The 14,949-nt window shown below is 39.3% G+C and overlaps 1 protein-coding gene across 2 annotated transcripts in view; it reads right to left on the bottom strand.

The window, feature by feature from the left end:
- Positions 1-14,949, bottom strand: part of LOC107593374 (vacuolar protein sorting-associated protein 13D) — a 53,718-nt gene that overhangs the window by 18,674 nt on the left and 20,095 nt on the right. For both annotated transcript variants that reach the window (XM_016283074.1, XM_016283073.1), the window contains 23 exons: positions 13,176-13,309; positions 12,903-13,058; positions 12,642-12,825; positions 12,183-12,257; positions 11,894-12,091; positions 11,718-11,807; positions 10,980-11,120; positions 10,730-10,855; positions 7,388-7,462; positions 6,831-6,936; positions 6,587-6,739; positions 5,401-5,536; positions 5,084-5,131; positions 4,860-5,010; positions 4,564-4,780; positions 4,237-4,484; positions 3,932-4,123; positions 3,569-3,695; positions 3,234-3,376; positions 2,826-2,956; positions 2,548-2,723; positions 2,308-2,431; positions 725-960 (listed from right to left, as the gene is read on the bottom strand). In XM_016283074.1, the coding sequence (XP_016138560.1) occupies positions 725-960; positions 2,308-2,431; positions 2,548-2,723; positions 2,826-2,956; positions 3,234-3,376; positions 3,569-3,695; positions 3,932-4,123; positions 4,237-4,484; positions 4,564-4,780; positions 4,860-5,010; positions 5,084-5,131; positions 5,401-5,536; positions 6,587-6,739; positions 6,831-6,936; positions 7,388-7,462; positions 10,730-10,855; positions 10,980-11,120; positions 11,718-11,807; positions 11,894-12,091; positions 12,183-12,257; positions 12,642-12,825; positions 12,903-13,058; positions 13,176-13,309 (3,367 nt within the window). The remainder of the gene's footprint in view (positions 1-724; positions 961-2,307; positions 2,432-2,547; positions 2,724-2,825; positions 2,957-3,233; positions 3,377-3,568; positions 3,696-3,931; positions 4,124-4,236; positions 4,485-4,563; positions 4,781-4,859; positions 5,011-5,083; positions 5,132-5,400; positions 5,537-6,586; positions 6,740-6,830; positions 6,937-7,387; positions 7,463-10,729; positions 10,856-10,979; positions 11,121-11,717; positions 11,808-11,893; positions 12,092-12,182; positions 12,258-12,641; positions 12,826-12,902; positions 13,059-13,175; positions 13,310-14,949) is intronic.

The raw sequence follows: 14,949 nt of genomic DNA, 5'->3' as shown, positions 1-14,949 counted from the left end.
AGATCCAGTCTTGCTGGTTTAAACTGTAAGTCATGTTCCACCCATCTTAGTATCCTTCCTTGTCTTTCAATTTTAGGATTCCTTAATTCTTTATACCAAATTTCCAATGGAATCTTTGTCCAACGGTTCAATTTATGTGACTGTGTCTGCTGCAAGTTTCTATCTCCTAGTAACGGTTGGTAATTCAAGTTGTGACTGTTCAAAGTCCTTCCACTTTGCACAATATTCATCGTTACACCAGCAAGCCAAGTGTCTTAGCTGTGCTGCCTTATAGTAATCGTCTAATGATGGCAGACCTCTCCCACCCTTATCCTTAGGAAGTTGTAGAGTGTTAAATCGCACTCTTGGCCGCCCACTCTTCCAAATGAAGCGTGATATTAGTTTTTTCCATTCATCAAATTGCCTTTTTGGTATTTCTATTGGTAAAGCTTGAAAAAGAAAAAGTAATCGTGGCAATATATTCATCTTTATTATCTCTATTCGGTTGTATAGATCTAAAGGTAGGAGAAGCCATCTGTTCAAGTCCATTTTTATGATTTCTGTAATGGGACAATAGTTAACTTTAAAGATGTTTGATAGGTCTGCAGGAATTTGAACTTCAAGATATCTGATGGAGGATGTATTCCACCTCCACCTCATTTTGAGCCAGGAAAAACCCTGTTCTTGAAATTGCCAATTTCAAGGATGAGTGAGCTATTTGGAAGTTTAGAGTTTGAGAACTCACTCTGAAAATGTGAAGGATGCAGCAATGTAGATGAAGTTCTCATAGTAGAGCTTGTTGTATTCTCTGAAGAAGTTCATGTCAGCAGTAACCTCGGAGGATCCAGCTCCCTTCACAGTGAGGGTGATGTAGGGTTGAAGAATGGGTTCATCGCAGGCATAGTCCAGAACCGCCCCAGCTTTTACCTCTGTGTGTAGCCTGATATCAGCCACTCCATGTTGCCAGAACTGGATAGGCACCTGAAGTAAAGAGGACACATGTTACGGAGAAGTCTGTAAAGAAAATGCGCAAATGCTACAATAAGCTGGTGGCATGACCATTGCAGAGCCATCTACACAGCCATGCCAAGATATCAGAAGTAAAAATTCTCAAAGCTATCCACCAACTTGAATAAAACAAATAACATGGCAGAAATGGCAGCTGACAACGGACCTGGGAAAACAACTGAATTTCTCAGAATGTTGGCAAAACCATCTTTAGATCTTATTGTTGTCGGTTACAAGAAAAAAGATGCTGGAATAACGCAGCGCTTTTAGAAAGATCTTTTAGAGTAGGCCTACGAGTGGAGAGGCACATATTGTCAGTGACATTAGAGCAAGGTGCATGCAGCTAGATGTAGGATATTTCTATCTTCTGGATATAGGCTCTGGAGTTGATTGGTGTGATATTGCTGTTAAACAAACTGAAGTTTGATCATCCTCAGCTGGGTAGACTGGATTGATGATGAAAGATTTGAAACACTCAAAGACTCCAAGATAAATCACAGAGAATGTGTCTAATCCCAGCATCAACAGATATTTTGTTGTTTAATATCAAGTCCCAGACCAAACAAGCAGCTAAATGTCTGCCCAAAATAATCATTAGCAGATCAAAAAGGTCTGTTTTTGATGTAAGGGCAGCACGGAGATAGAGAAACCACTGGACGCAGAGCTGTCAGGTGTGAATTCAATGCATGACAGATGAATTGATTGCTTAAGTCATGCCAGAGGGAGTAAAAGAGCTATTTTGTGTGACAAAAGCTTTATATCCACCTTTTGTAATGGCTGGAATGGTGTCTCGCTCAGTACATTTAAAACCACCAACATATCATATGACAGGAAAACTGACTAAGGGGTCGGAAGAAGGTGACGGAAAATGTTCACACCTGCTGATACCTAACCCCAAATAACATAATATTGATTACAGGTACACTTTTTAAGTAGAATGTGATTCCTCTTGTAATGACTACTCTTTTATGAATGTTATAGTGACCAGAATTGAACAGAAATTAAATTATGTTTTCTTTATATTAGTTATTTTAAGAAGTCAAAGGCACAAACAGAACCCAAGTCTGCCTTGAGCAAAACTGACATTTCTGAAATTCAAGAGCTGCACTACAATTGTTTATATGATTTAGGTTTGAGATTGTGGTTAGCACTGCATTCTTTCATATTTCATGTGTTTTGACAAATTGAGCTAAGATGCTCTTGGGTGACCTGGGTTCAAGTATCACTAAGAGTATCTTAGTGATACTCTTTAGTCTCAAATCTCCTGAACCGTTCTACAGCCTTACAATACTTGATAATGTGTACCCTCTAAGGACTTACTTCAGAGATGTTATCTATACGGAAAGGTGGGGGCAGCTGGTCAGTGTCACTGAATGAGATTTGATATGTTGCACCTTTCAAAGCAATCTCAGCTCGGAGGAAGAAGCAGTTTCCCAAAGTGTCCCTATGGAACACATAATGAGAGGAAAAAGTCTATGAAATTGAGAACTCCTCTCTTAGTAATTTTCTGTTCTGCTCAGCCATCTCTACAGATTGAACATATTTGATGGCATTGGGTACCTCATGTTGATGTGGAAAGATTTAGGCTTGTTGACCTCAAAACCTCCAGACCAGGTGCAGTTGGGAACATCCATGAGACGGACACAGAGAAGCTGATCATAGTCATTTCTGGGCCAGTGGAATACAACACTAGAGCCTGGCAGGGTGGAGATATATCCCTCTGGATTTGCAGTACCCTACAAGCAAACAACAGGTTGTCATAACAAACAAAACATTACTGGCTATTATGCTGTGTCTTTTAAGATGTATTATAAATAAATGAAAACATGCATTCCCACCTTTCCTCTGACAAATTCCCGCTGAGAGAAGGCTAACTTGTGAGATGATCGATTGTCAAGCAGGTATCGTGGCGCAAAGGTCACAATGTGTGTGTCACGATAACGCCCCTTCCCTTTTCTCACATTTATTCCTATAATGAGACATTACATTACATTATTAAATCAACTTAGCACAGTGGTGTACAGTCCTACTTCTGGGGGCCACAGTCCTGCAGAGTTTAATATCAAACACAATTGAACCAGCTAATCAATGTCTTCAGGATTACTAGAAACTTCCAGCGAGGTGTGTTGCAGCAAGTTGGAGCTAAACTCCCCAGGATGATGGAACAGGATTAGACACCCCTGACTTTGCAGATACTACAATGCAAAAGACGCTTTTCTTAAAACAGGATAGGCATTCCTTATTACCTATATTGTAGATGAGTCCAGGTCTGTTACCATGCTGGATGACTTTGACTGCTCTTACTCCACTCCCCCCATCCAGAGAGAAACCCTGGCACCATCCTGGAACACCATCTGGGTGGATCCCTTTACCGATCCGCATGGTGCACCTGTTAAAAGAGGAATAAAGGGTAATTATGTAGTTAAATTACATTTCTTCTATGTTGGGTAATGAATAAATGACTCTAGCTGTGGAATTTATGCAGGCTAATTAAATAAGATATACAAAAGCATTTGATGGGTGGGGATGGTGGGAATACACAATGAGAATTCTTTGGATTTTCCCCTTCTCTTGCACTCACATATTGGGTTGCTCTTTGTCAGTGTAGCAAAATAGCAATGGGCTCAAACTCCTGGCTAACTCATGCTCCTCAAACTGCCCAGCGGCATCCGTTTTCCCATTGTCCTGGCGGAAGATCAGAGGCAGCCCTGCAGACACAATAATCAATGAAAATATTGATGTACAGATGTGGTGCAGCACAGGTGTGTTCGGTTAAAGGGATAGTTCACCTTCAAGTTGCTGGTCCCCACTGACTTGCACAGTGTTTTTTTTTCCCATACTATGGAAGTCAGTGGGGACCAGCAACTGAAGGTTAACTATTCCTTTTAAGGTTTTAAATTCATATAAATCAACCTACAGTCAATGCATAGATATGAAAGCATACCAGTCTTGTTGACAAGCCAATAGGAAGCGGAGATGAGGATTTTTAATGCTCCATGGGCTCTGAGAACAATCCGTATGGTGAGACAGAGCAGCCGTTTGTTGACATCATATAGCCGCATGCGCACCACATAGTTTTGTGTACCGGGGGGGATGAGCAGCTCCTTACACATAGGAAAGTTCTCCAGGAGCACACCTGAGAACGAACAGCTCATGAAGCTTTATGTCAACAGAAATGTGGATTCATAAAGCAAATAGGGTCAACATTTATGCCAAATATGTGATAAATTATCATGTACTCCAATTTACCTAATTCTATATTTTGTGACGTGTCTGCTGCATGCAGAACTGCCTCTTTGCCTGGTTTCATGGTTCCCTTGATTGAGGTCCCTTTGATGTAGTAGTTAAGGTCACAGGGAAGAAGGTTGGCCAGCACTAGGGTGGGCAGCAGATAGATGGTGTGACCTGGTTGGCGGTAGATCTGCTTTGTACCTCCTGCCACGGTTTTGGCAGGCTGCTGATTGGGGTAGTTCTCTTTCTTAATGACAACACAAAACCTGAAAAAGTACAAAAGTGTTTACAATTTGAGGTTCATTCATCTTTGATATTTTCTTTTTCCAATCAGCCTGTTTTTACCTGAAGTTGCGCTTGAGTTGTTCATCAAAGTCTGCTGACTGGCACTCTCTCTTACTGCTGCTGACCTCACCAGGCCGCTCCACAGAGGTCCAATGGATGGGCACTTTGCAGAAGAACAACCCCAAGCCTTTAGGTCTCGCCTGAAGCCTCCAAGAGGTCAGATGGAGAGGGATGGCCAAGGCCTCTCCAGGCAGGATGGGTGGCAGGACAACAGGTTCTATAGAAGGTAAACAATTAAAATTAGATTCATAGCTGATAAACACGGGTAAATCATAGACAACAAGGTGTGTGCTTACTGTCCGGAGCCGAAGGACTGTCTAGTCGCACTTCCATGGGAACCTCAAGGCGATTCTTCACTGTGAGTGCTGACTGCACCGTAATGACCTTACGTGCACTGCCCTCCATAGTGATAGAGAAAACTACTCGAACAGGTGGCAAAGCTGAGAACTGAACAGAGATTACAGACCGTGTACACACTCTAGAATAATTTAGTGTAATGTTATGAGACACAAACACTTACATATACATGAGGGTGTATGATGTTGGTTCTGCTAATTGGGCTGCCAACCTAGAAAAGCCATATCATTACATTTTTATGAAGCATTTACATTTTTCACGAACTACTAAAAGATTTTGTATCTCATGTATTCATCAAATGATGAAATACCAGAGCAGAAAAAAAAGTTAATTTCTAAGACCCATGAGAGAAGTCAAAGACTTCAAAATGCATGTAGAGAATCGCTAATATAATGCATTTATGAATTACTAATGAGTTTAGTGGTTCAAATTGATGTCGAATAAACTTTATTCTCCACATAACAACCCATTAAAACTCACAGTGCTCGAGGGGTTGTTTCGATCAGGAGCAGCGTAGCGGAAAAACACTCCAACCTTGTCCACTGACACTGGCTTCACCTGCTCCCAGCCTACAACACGCACCAGCAACTGGTGGAGTTTAAGCTCATGTGTGTGTCTGTGGTCAGAGCACATCATCAGCAAAGAGGTGAAAAGCACAATTAATGAGATATTAAAGGACAAACAGTACAGTAACTAAACCAAAATGAAAATTAAAAAAAAAATTTCTTTGTATTTTAATACATCATATTGTAAACAATTCAACAGTACATGGTACTATACTTCTTAAGAAACCTTCCTTTTAAGTTTGTCTCCATTCTGGTCGCAGTTTTATTATTGTTATAGCTAAAATTTGAAAAATGTGAAATGTTGCCTTGGCAACTTACTAAATAAGTTTAAGTTGAAGATCTAAAATTACTAAGTGAAATTCAACTAAAATTGAAATAATAAATCAAAACTATTTTTTGTAAACTATTTTAAAAAATCCAAAAATAACAAAAAGCACATAACAAAATTACTACAAATTAAACTATTAAAATGAAAATGAACTATAAAAATAAAAGCAACTTTTAAAATATTAATAAACAGTATATACAATTAATATATATTAATAAATAGTCTATATAATGGCAAATAAGTAATACTATCTGGTTGTAAACAGCCACTTTTCACAACTGTTTACTCAACATTTGTTTAACAACAGATTAATCAAAACAATTTCAGCTCAACATTTTTTTCCTGAATATCTTGCCTGCTAAATTACAGGCTAACATGGTTAATCCAAAACGACAGTACACAAAATGTGAGGTAACCTTGGATGATTGCCTTGCTCAAGGGTAAAATGTTGATGGAGCAGGACCATGTTCTCTATAACGTCCTAGCTTCTTCATCACCCCTGCCTGGGATCAAGAAGTCATAACCTCTAGGCTATGAACAATTCCAGAGTTGGAGAACCGCTGTAGTTACAATCCATTTCTATCATAACTATGCCCCTGAGCATGGCACTAAAGCCAGGTTTTCTCCAGAAAGTTTGTTATGAAGCTATTGTCTGTACGTTACATCGTATTAAGACATTCTCTTGACATGACAATGCAAGCATAGACAAAGCTGCCAAACATTAGCACATTCAAAGCCAATTGTATTTGCAAAACAGACACCCTTCTGCTACCTGTGTCTCAGTTTCTCCCGGGCCTCAAACTCAAATGGGATCTCCTCCCCTGGCAGCACCTCTCTCCACTGGCTGGTGATGTGCATATCATCGGTCCCAGGCCCATGCACATCAGATATGGAGCCAGAACTACTGCTATGAGACAGCGCCACTCTGTGGACACAGTAGAACCACCATGCATTTTCACAAACTATTAAACTATTACAGTTGAATATTGTAGGAATAATATATGCGCTCTTCTGACCTGGTTGGTGTGGTAGTGAGAGTAGCAAACCACATTGTGCAGCCAGTATGGTTGCGTAAGGCATAGGGCACAAATGGCTGCCTCCTCTTGGAAAGCTTCATATCTACTGAAACATGGCATGAATATAAAATCAGCCACAGGCTTCTATTAAGATTGTGGACAATGCCAGCTATCAGGTATTATGCAACAAATACTGACTTTAAAAACGTTTTGTCTGGAAATGAACACGAAATGTGCCTCCCTAAAGTATGGCCCAAATCATATTTAGATTAATGGAGATAGAAAGGAAAGGCTATCAATGACATCAGTGAAAATTTCACAACACATTCATTAACTCTGTAATAAGAAAGCATGATTTAAAGAAAAAGATCATAAACCACTATTTAACACAAAACAGGTTTAATATATATGGTTGTGGGTTAAGGGACAGGGGTAAATGAGGGGTTAGGGTTAGAACAAAGGAACAGAACCCAGAGAACGTGGCTGTCCTATGATCTATGACACCAAACACGATCTTCTGACTTCTCTAAAGTTGGCTTCGCATCTATGAACTGTACCTCGGGCATGAATCTGCTGCTCAAGGCAAGTCAAGCTGGTAGAGCTTCTAGTTCTAAGGTAGGCAAGAGGAAGACCTGACAGCAGAGAGAAAGGGTTAGGGAAAAGAGAAGAGAGAGAGAGAGAGAGAGACATGCTAGGAGGCTGTGGGAAGAGTAGGGGAGACGCATATGGTCAAAGAGAAGGGTAGAATGAGATGCACACATCATGATAGTATATGCTGTGATCTTATCTAAAAGCACTTTGAAAACAGCTCATTGTTAGTCACTAATTCAACATGATATTAAGATTTATGTTTATATTTGTTGTTAACGGCCATTTTCTGGATTTCAAAAGTAACTAAACCTGATTTAAACTGTGACTTATGTTAAAATAAATTTATTTGATGGATGTACGGCTTTGAACAATTAACATTAACTTGTCTAAAGCTGAAGTGTGATTTTGAAGTGTTTTGAGAAGCATGAAGTGCTCCAAAATTTCTTGGTAAACGGGTGCAGTGACGTTCCAAATAACCAAAAAACACAATGGACCAACACCAGCAGATGACATTGCACCCCAAATCATCACAGACTGTGGAAACTTAACACTGGACTTCAAGCAACTTGGGCTATGAGCTTCTCCACCCTTCCTCCAGACTCTAGGACCTTGGTTTCCAAATGAAATACAAAACTTGCTCTCATCTGAAAAGAGGACTTCGGACCACTGGGCAACAGTCCAGTTCTTCTTCTCCTTAGCCCAGGTAAGACGCCTCTGACGTTGTCTGTGGTTCAGGAGTGGCTTAACAAGAGGAATACGATAACTGTAGCCAAATTCCTTGACACGTCTGTGTGTGGTGGCTCTTGATGCCTTGACCCCAGCCTCAGTCCATTCCTTGTGAAGTTCACTCAAATTCTTGAATCGATTTTGCTTGACAATCCTCAAAGCTGCGGTTCTCTTGGTTTCTTCCACACTTTTTCCTTCCACTCAACTTTCTGTTAACATGCTTGGATACAGCACTCTGTGAACAGCCAGCTTCTTTGGCAATGAATGTTTGTGGCTTACCCTCCTTGTGAGGGGTGTCAATGATTGTCTTCTGGACAACTGTCAAATCATCAGTCTTCCCCATGATTGTGTAACCTAGTGAACCAAACTGTTAAACTACTTCAGTCTGTGTGCATTCAATCTATTTAATACACGATTTTCACAATTTGAGTTGAATTACTGAAATAAATGAACTTTTCCACGACATTCTAATTTATTGAGATGCACCTGTACTATCCTACCATCTTAGCTTTGTTCTATCCTAGCTTAAAATGCAGAAACAACTATAAGTAAATGTTTTTAGGTTGATTTCTCAGATACAGAGTGTGTTTGGGACCCCTGTTTGATAATCAGTATTTTTGCAATTATACTACTGTTCAAAAGTTTGAGGTCAGTAATTTTTTTTTAATTGAAATTAATACCTTTATTTGGTGAGGATGCATTAAATTGATCAAAAGTGAGAGTAAGGACATTTATGTTACAAAGGTTCAAATCCTACTTGAACAATAGAAATTTTTGTTTATATAAATAGATGTTTATCCTCCAAAGCACATTTGACCGGCAGGGTTCCGCAAGGATCTATTCTTGCCCCCATTTTGTTTTCTTTATATATGCTCCCTTTGGGCTCAAAGTTTAGAACATACAGAGTATTATTTCATTGTTATGCAGACTACACTCAAATATATGCGCCTATCAAGCAAAATGATGGACTGTGTGCTTTAATTGCCTGTTTGTCAGACATTAAGGCTCGAATGTCTAAAAACTTCTTAAACTTAAACGAGAGTAAGACAATTGTGTTTGGATCATTAGCTGTCTCTGGCACCTTATTATTTATCTGAACTTCTGACTGTTAACATATCTGCTAGATGTTTAAGGTCATCAAATCAGAAATTGTTAAAGGTTCCCAGATCATGGTTAAAAATAAAGGGAGATGGGGCTTTTGCCAAAGCTGGTCCCAAATTATGGAACAGCCTACCTTTATCTATTAGGATAATCCCTACAGAATCTCTGTTTAAAGTAAAACTTAAAACCTATCTTTTAGAAAAGACGTACAATATGTGAGTTGTCCTGAGCTTGTTTTTCCTCTGTATGTACCATGTCATTGTGTGTAGCTTTATTATGTTTTATTATTTTGATTTTACCATTTTTGTACAGCACAATGGTCAACGACTGTTGTTGTATTGTGCTATATAAATAAACTTTAAGAAAAAGAAAGAAAAAAAAGAAAATATTTATATTACAAATAAATGCTGTTGGTTTGAACTATCTATTCATCAAAGAATACTATAGAATACCAAAGAAAACTCTATTATTAATCAAATTAATGCAATTGTGGCGAGTAAAAGAGACATTTCAAAAACATTTTAAAAAATCTTACTGACCCCAAACATTTTAAATAAAATAATTAAAAATAATGATAACAATGTACATATGCTGACACTTGTGAAGAAAAAATTACACACTTCAGGTTTAAAAATGATACATAAGGTATATTAAGCTCTAATGTAGGACACAGTGGCTACGTTTACATGCAACCAAATAATTTGTTTGTAATTGGATTGACGGCTCAATCGGACTGAAAATCCTTCATGTAAACACCTTAATCGATCCGATTGAGCTCGATCGGAATTAAATTTTGATCGGATTGAAGGGGGTGGTTTATTCCTTTTCTAATACGATTGAGAGTGCATGTAAACACTCGATCGGATTGAACCCTGAAACTGAAAGGATTGCGCATGTGCAGAGACGCAGAAATTGCGTAATGACGTATGACGCACGGAACGAGCAGCTCTACCTTTTGAATAAAGTGTCATATAAATGTGTGTCCTGTCATTATAAAACTCTCCTTTCACTCGGCAACTGTGAAGTGGAGCAGGACAACCTCCCACCAGTTCTTGTTTTGGATTCTCATCCACAGGGCAACCCGCTTTGGGTGCGGGAAGGGGCATTTTTTTGGTGTGATAAATATGAGCAGCACGGCACAGCATGCCATTTATCCATACATATGTTAAAAACAAGAAACCGTGTAGGAGAGTGGCTATTATGTGCAAACAGTGAGAAACTCTATATTTGTGCAGTGTGCGCATGTCAAAAAATTCCGATTTGAAGCTTGTGACATATAAACACGCACATCAACCTGATCACTTTATTTAGCGTTCATGTAAACACTACATTCAGATTCATCAATCGGAATGAATTCAGTCCGATTGAACCAAAAATTGTGCATGTAAACGTAGCCAATGTAACACACAGTGTTGCAGTGCAATTCATCTTTTTTTAAGATCTGAAAGAAAGTGCAGGTTAAGTAAACGGCTGCTACTCACTCTGGCCAAAGGAGGGGGGGTCCACTGATGATCCCATCCAAGACATGGCGGCGGAGAACTGTGGCGACTGCTCGTCTTCCTTGCAGTAATCTGCTAACCACGAAGTCTTGGTGGTGCTGTACTGCTCTGTGTGTCAGAACGACAGGCCCACACCAGAGTGTCAGAATTAACATACCACTCATAAATATGGAAGCAAACAGTTAGAGAAAAGCATGGAGGCCTATGAGTGTGTTTGACCCAGACTATGTACCCAGTAAGACAGAGGTGATGTTGACATCCAGCCTCTGCTTGGCTCGAACTCCGATCTTCAGCCGAGGAGGATGGAGCCGGCCTGCCGCCTGTCGCTGCCAATCCAGGAAACATGGCCAAGATTCGATGAATGGTTCCCAGCCTAAAGACCGGCAGACACAAACGTGTGTGCTTATGAATGTACACAGAAATACATAGTGAACAGTTAACACTCAGTTCACAATTAATTCACAACTCAATACTTGAAAATGACCCATATGGTCTGAATTCAAATGTGAAAATGGTAATATGTGTCAAATGGAAAATTTTCTTGATATTTATCATTTATATTACATCAATTTATTTCTTTTTTTATTAATTATTATTACTTTTTTCACAACTTATAGCTTTTTTTCTGTTAGGGGTGCATAATACAGCTTATATAACAATATAATTTATTATTTAGACAAAATAGTATTACATTTTAATATTATGTATCAATATCAGCTATAGTATAAAATAAGTATTAGGCAGAATTTTAACAGCAGTGCATCCCACTTTCCAGGTATAAATTAGCTTTGGCATCCCAGACTTTCAATATCTCAGACTTTTCAATTCAAACTCCATACTTTAAAAATGAGATAGCCCTATAAAATGACTCTAAACTAGCAAGATAAATGTTATTTGAACTGTAGAAAGGATTGACTAACTTTTGAGAAGGTACTGAGATACAGGGTGGTACATAATACTGAGATCTCACCTGAAAATTCTCTGTTGTAATAATCTCCAGACAGAGTGAAACTAGCCTTGCCTTCCTGCATAGACCCAATCCTCTGGAGAACATAAAGACCTGCGACAGAGGAGAAAAGCTTCTACAGAACCTGTCTACAGTATATTATAGACATATGGAGTATCACAGTATGCAGTCATCCTCACGTGAGAAGGTGAACTCTGCCAGAGGGACGTCACAGTCTAGGCAGTCATCGATGAAGCAGATACACACACTCTCGGCCTTCACTTCCACTCCAGATAGGGGAGGAGCCGAGTGGCTGCTGGAGTCTGAGTCAGTTCGGCTTCGGCCGGACATGCTCTCTGCGTTCTCCCACAACCATGTGGCAGCTTGGTCCAAATGACCTGTAATTCAACACACACACACACACACACTCAATCACACAATTCCCACATGTGTTTTCTGTGATTTTGGTAGACAATTGCACTGGTGTACCTTTACAGTGAATGAGTGCCCGTCTGCAGTCTTCCCTTCTGAACCCAAGATCCTGTAACCGTTTAAACTGACCTTCTAAAATGAAATATTTTAAGAAACTTAAAATATTAAGTTTTCTAATGATTTTACATATTTAGTTAAAGGGATAGTTCACCCAAAACAAATCTTCACAGATCAAATCAGTGTTCATGCTTTGGACATTGCCACTTCTTTATAGTGGATGTCAATATTTTCAGTAAATAATCACTTATATATGATAATATATAAGAAATAAACAGTAAATTCAATTTCTGTTCTCACAACAAGGTTATCATTTGACTGTATTTTCATTTCTGGGTGAACTATCTCTTTAAGATATTCAAATTGAAATGATATATATACACACACACACACACACATACATATATATATATATATATATATATATATATATATATATATATATATCAGTTAACAAACCCAGTAAAGCCTCTGTCTTGAGCCTGAAGCTGTCCTTTGATTTGGATGGGGTGTCTGTGCTGGCAGTGGATGCTGTACTCTCAGCATCAGTGGCAGATCCTGTGGTCGGAATGGACTTAGCTATTGCCAGGAAAAGCTGCACATCATTGTAGGAAAGACGGATGTCTAGAGCTGGAAACTGGATCTGTGGGGGAAACTAAATTTAAAATTGTGCACCTATAGTTCATCCTGACCTGTGGTTCAATTTAACTCAATACTGACCTCCAAGAGAGGTGGAAAGTCCTCTATGTTGAAGGCATCGAGGAGTCCTGAACTGCTCTGGTACGTTGGGCTCCCACAGAGCTCCATTTGTACATTGACAGGATCAATGATAGACAAAGCTGTTTCCTGTTCGCTTCCCAGTCGACAGGAGAATACCTAAGCAGGGGAGAAACAAAAGATTAAAAAAAATTAAATCTGACCATCAAACCAATCAAAACAATGCTTTCTTTTGCGTCATGGATATTGTAAAATCATAGATGTCCAGGGCATTACCTCAATGCCTGCTAAGCTGCCAGAGAAAGGCCTGTCCAGAAGTCGAGGCTTGTATGTGAGCACAGTAGTGCCTTTCAGAATGATAGCATTGGTATCCAAACATGAAGAATCTTCAACGACCACAAACTCTGTCCCTGAAGGAAAAAATAATTAGACAGTGCATTTTTCATATAAATTGCCATTACAGGATTATTTTAAAGGGGTGGTTGATTGCGATTTCACTTTTTTAACGTTAGTTAGTGTGTAATGTTGTTGTTTGAGCATAAACAATATCTGCAAAGTTACGAAGCTGAAAGTTCAAAGCAAAAGGAGATATCGTCTTTTAAAATTCTGGCGGTTTAATGCCTACAAAAACGGCTGGTAGAGACTACAACAAGGTACTTCCCGGGTTTGTGACATCAAACCCGGTACTTCCCGGGCGAGGCCATCCTGCGTTGCTTTAGAGAAGAGAAAACTAGAGGTGCATGTAAAAATCTGTTCATATATGAATCGCGATTCTGTCTTCTTACGATTCTAATGGATTCACAAGTTTCAAAATCAATGTTCTAAAGCAGCAGTTCTTAATACTGTTCCTCGCGTTCCCCTGCTCTGCACACGCTCTGCATCTGTCTCTCTCTCTCTCATTCAGCTCAGCTCCTAAAATGAACTGTTACAATTATACACTTATTTTCACATAGCTATGAGAAGCGTTATACATGGACGTGTGTGCAGTTGCCGTACTGTATTAAAGCTTTAATCAGGATAAAACCGTATATTAAAAGCTAACATAAGCAGTAGCATTTACACATAACAGCGTATCTAGAAGAATGAGACAACAACAAATAAAAAACAGGCACATGCCGCTGAGGTGAGGGGTGGAACGTTTAGACACGCACTAGAGGCGGTTTAGCCAATCACAACACACTGGGCTAGCTAACCAATCAGAGCCCATCGCCTATTTCTGAGGGCGGGGCTTCTTAAAAACAGGAGAAGGGACAGAGCGGTGTGGAATAAAGGTAAATTAAGTGAAAAATAATGCGTTTTTTTTTTTAAACTAAGCATTAACACATGTTAGACTGCATCCCATAAACACAATCAAGCCTAGAAAAAAAAACAGTGAACCACCCCATTAATATTGTAATAATATTTTACAATATTACTGGTTTTAATATATTTCTGATTAAATAAATGCAGCCTTGATGAGACTTCTTTCAAAAACATAAAAAAATGTTTTGAATGGTTGTGTATATAGATATATATAAATACACAGTATCTCACAGAAGTGAGTACACCCCTCACATTTTTGTAAATATTTTATTATATCTTTCATGTGACAACACTGAAGAAATGACACTTTGCTACAATGTAGTGAGTGTACAGCTTGTATAACAGTGTAAATCTGCTGTCTCCTCAAAATAACACACAGCCATTAATGTCTAAACCGCTGGCCACAAAAGTGAGTACACCCCTAAGTGAAAATGTCCAAATTGGGCCCAAAGTGTCAATATTTTGTGTGGCCACCATTATTTTCCAGCACTGCCTTAACCCTCTTGGGCCTTCACCAGAGCTTCACAGGTTGCCACTGGAGTCCTCTTCCACTCCTCCATGATGACATCACGGAGCTGGTGGATGTTAAGAGACCTACAGATGCTCAATAGGGTTTAGGTCTGGAGACATCCTTCACCTTTACCCTCAGCTTCTTTAGCAAGGCAGTGGTTGTCTTGGAAGTGTGTTTGGAGTTGTTATCATGTTGGAATACTGCCCTGCGGCCCAGTCTCCAAAGGGAGGGGATCAT

Source organism: Sinocyclocheilus grahami, unplaced genomic scaffold (genome assembly GCF_001515645.1).
Source record: "Sinocyclocheilus grahami isolate Dianchi unplaced genomic scaffold, SAMN03320097.WGS_v1.1 scaffold170.1, whole genome shotgun sequence".
NCBI classification, from domain to species: domain Eukaryota; kingdom Metazoa; phylum Chordata; class Actinopteri; order Cypriniformes; family Cyprinidae; genus Sinocyclocheilus; species Sinocyclocheilus grahami.
Note: the sequence above shows the minus strand (reverse complement) of the source record. Positions and strands in the feature narration are given on the sequence as shown.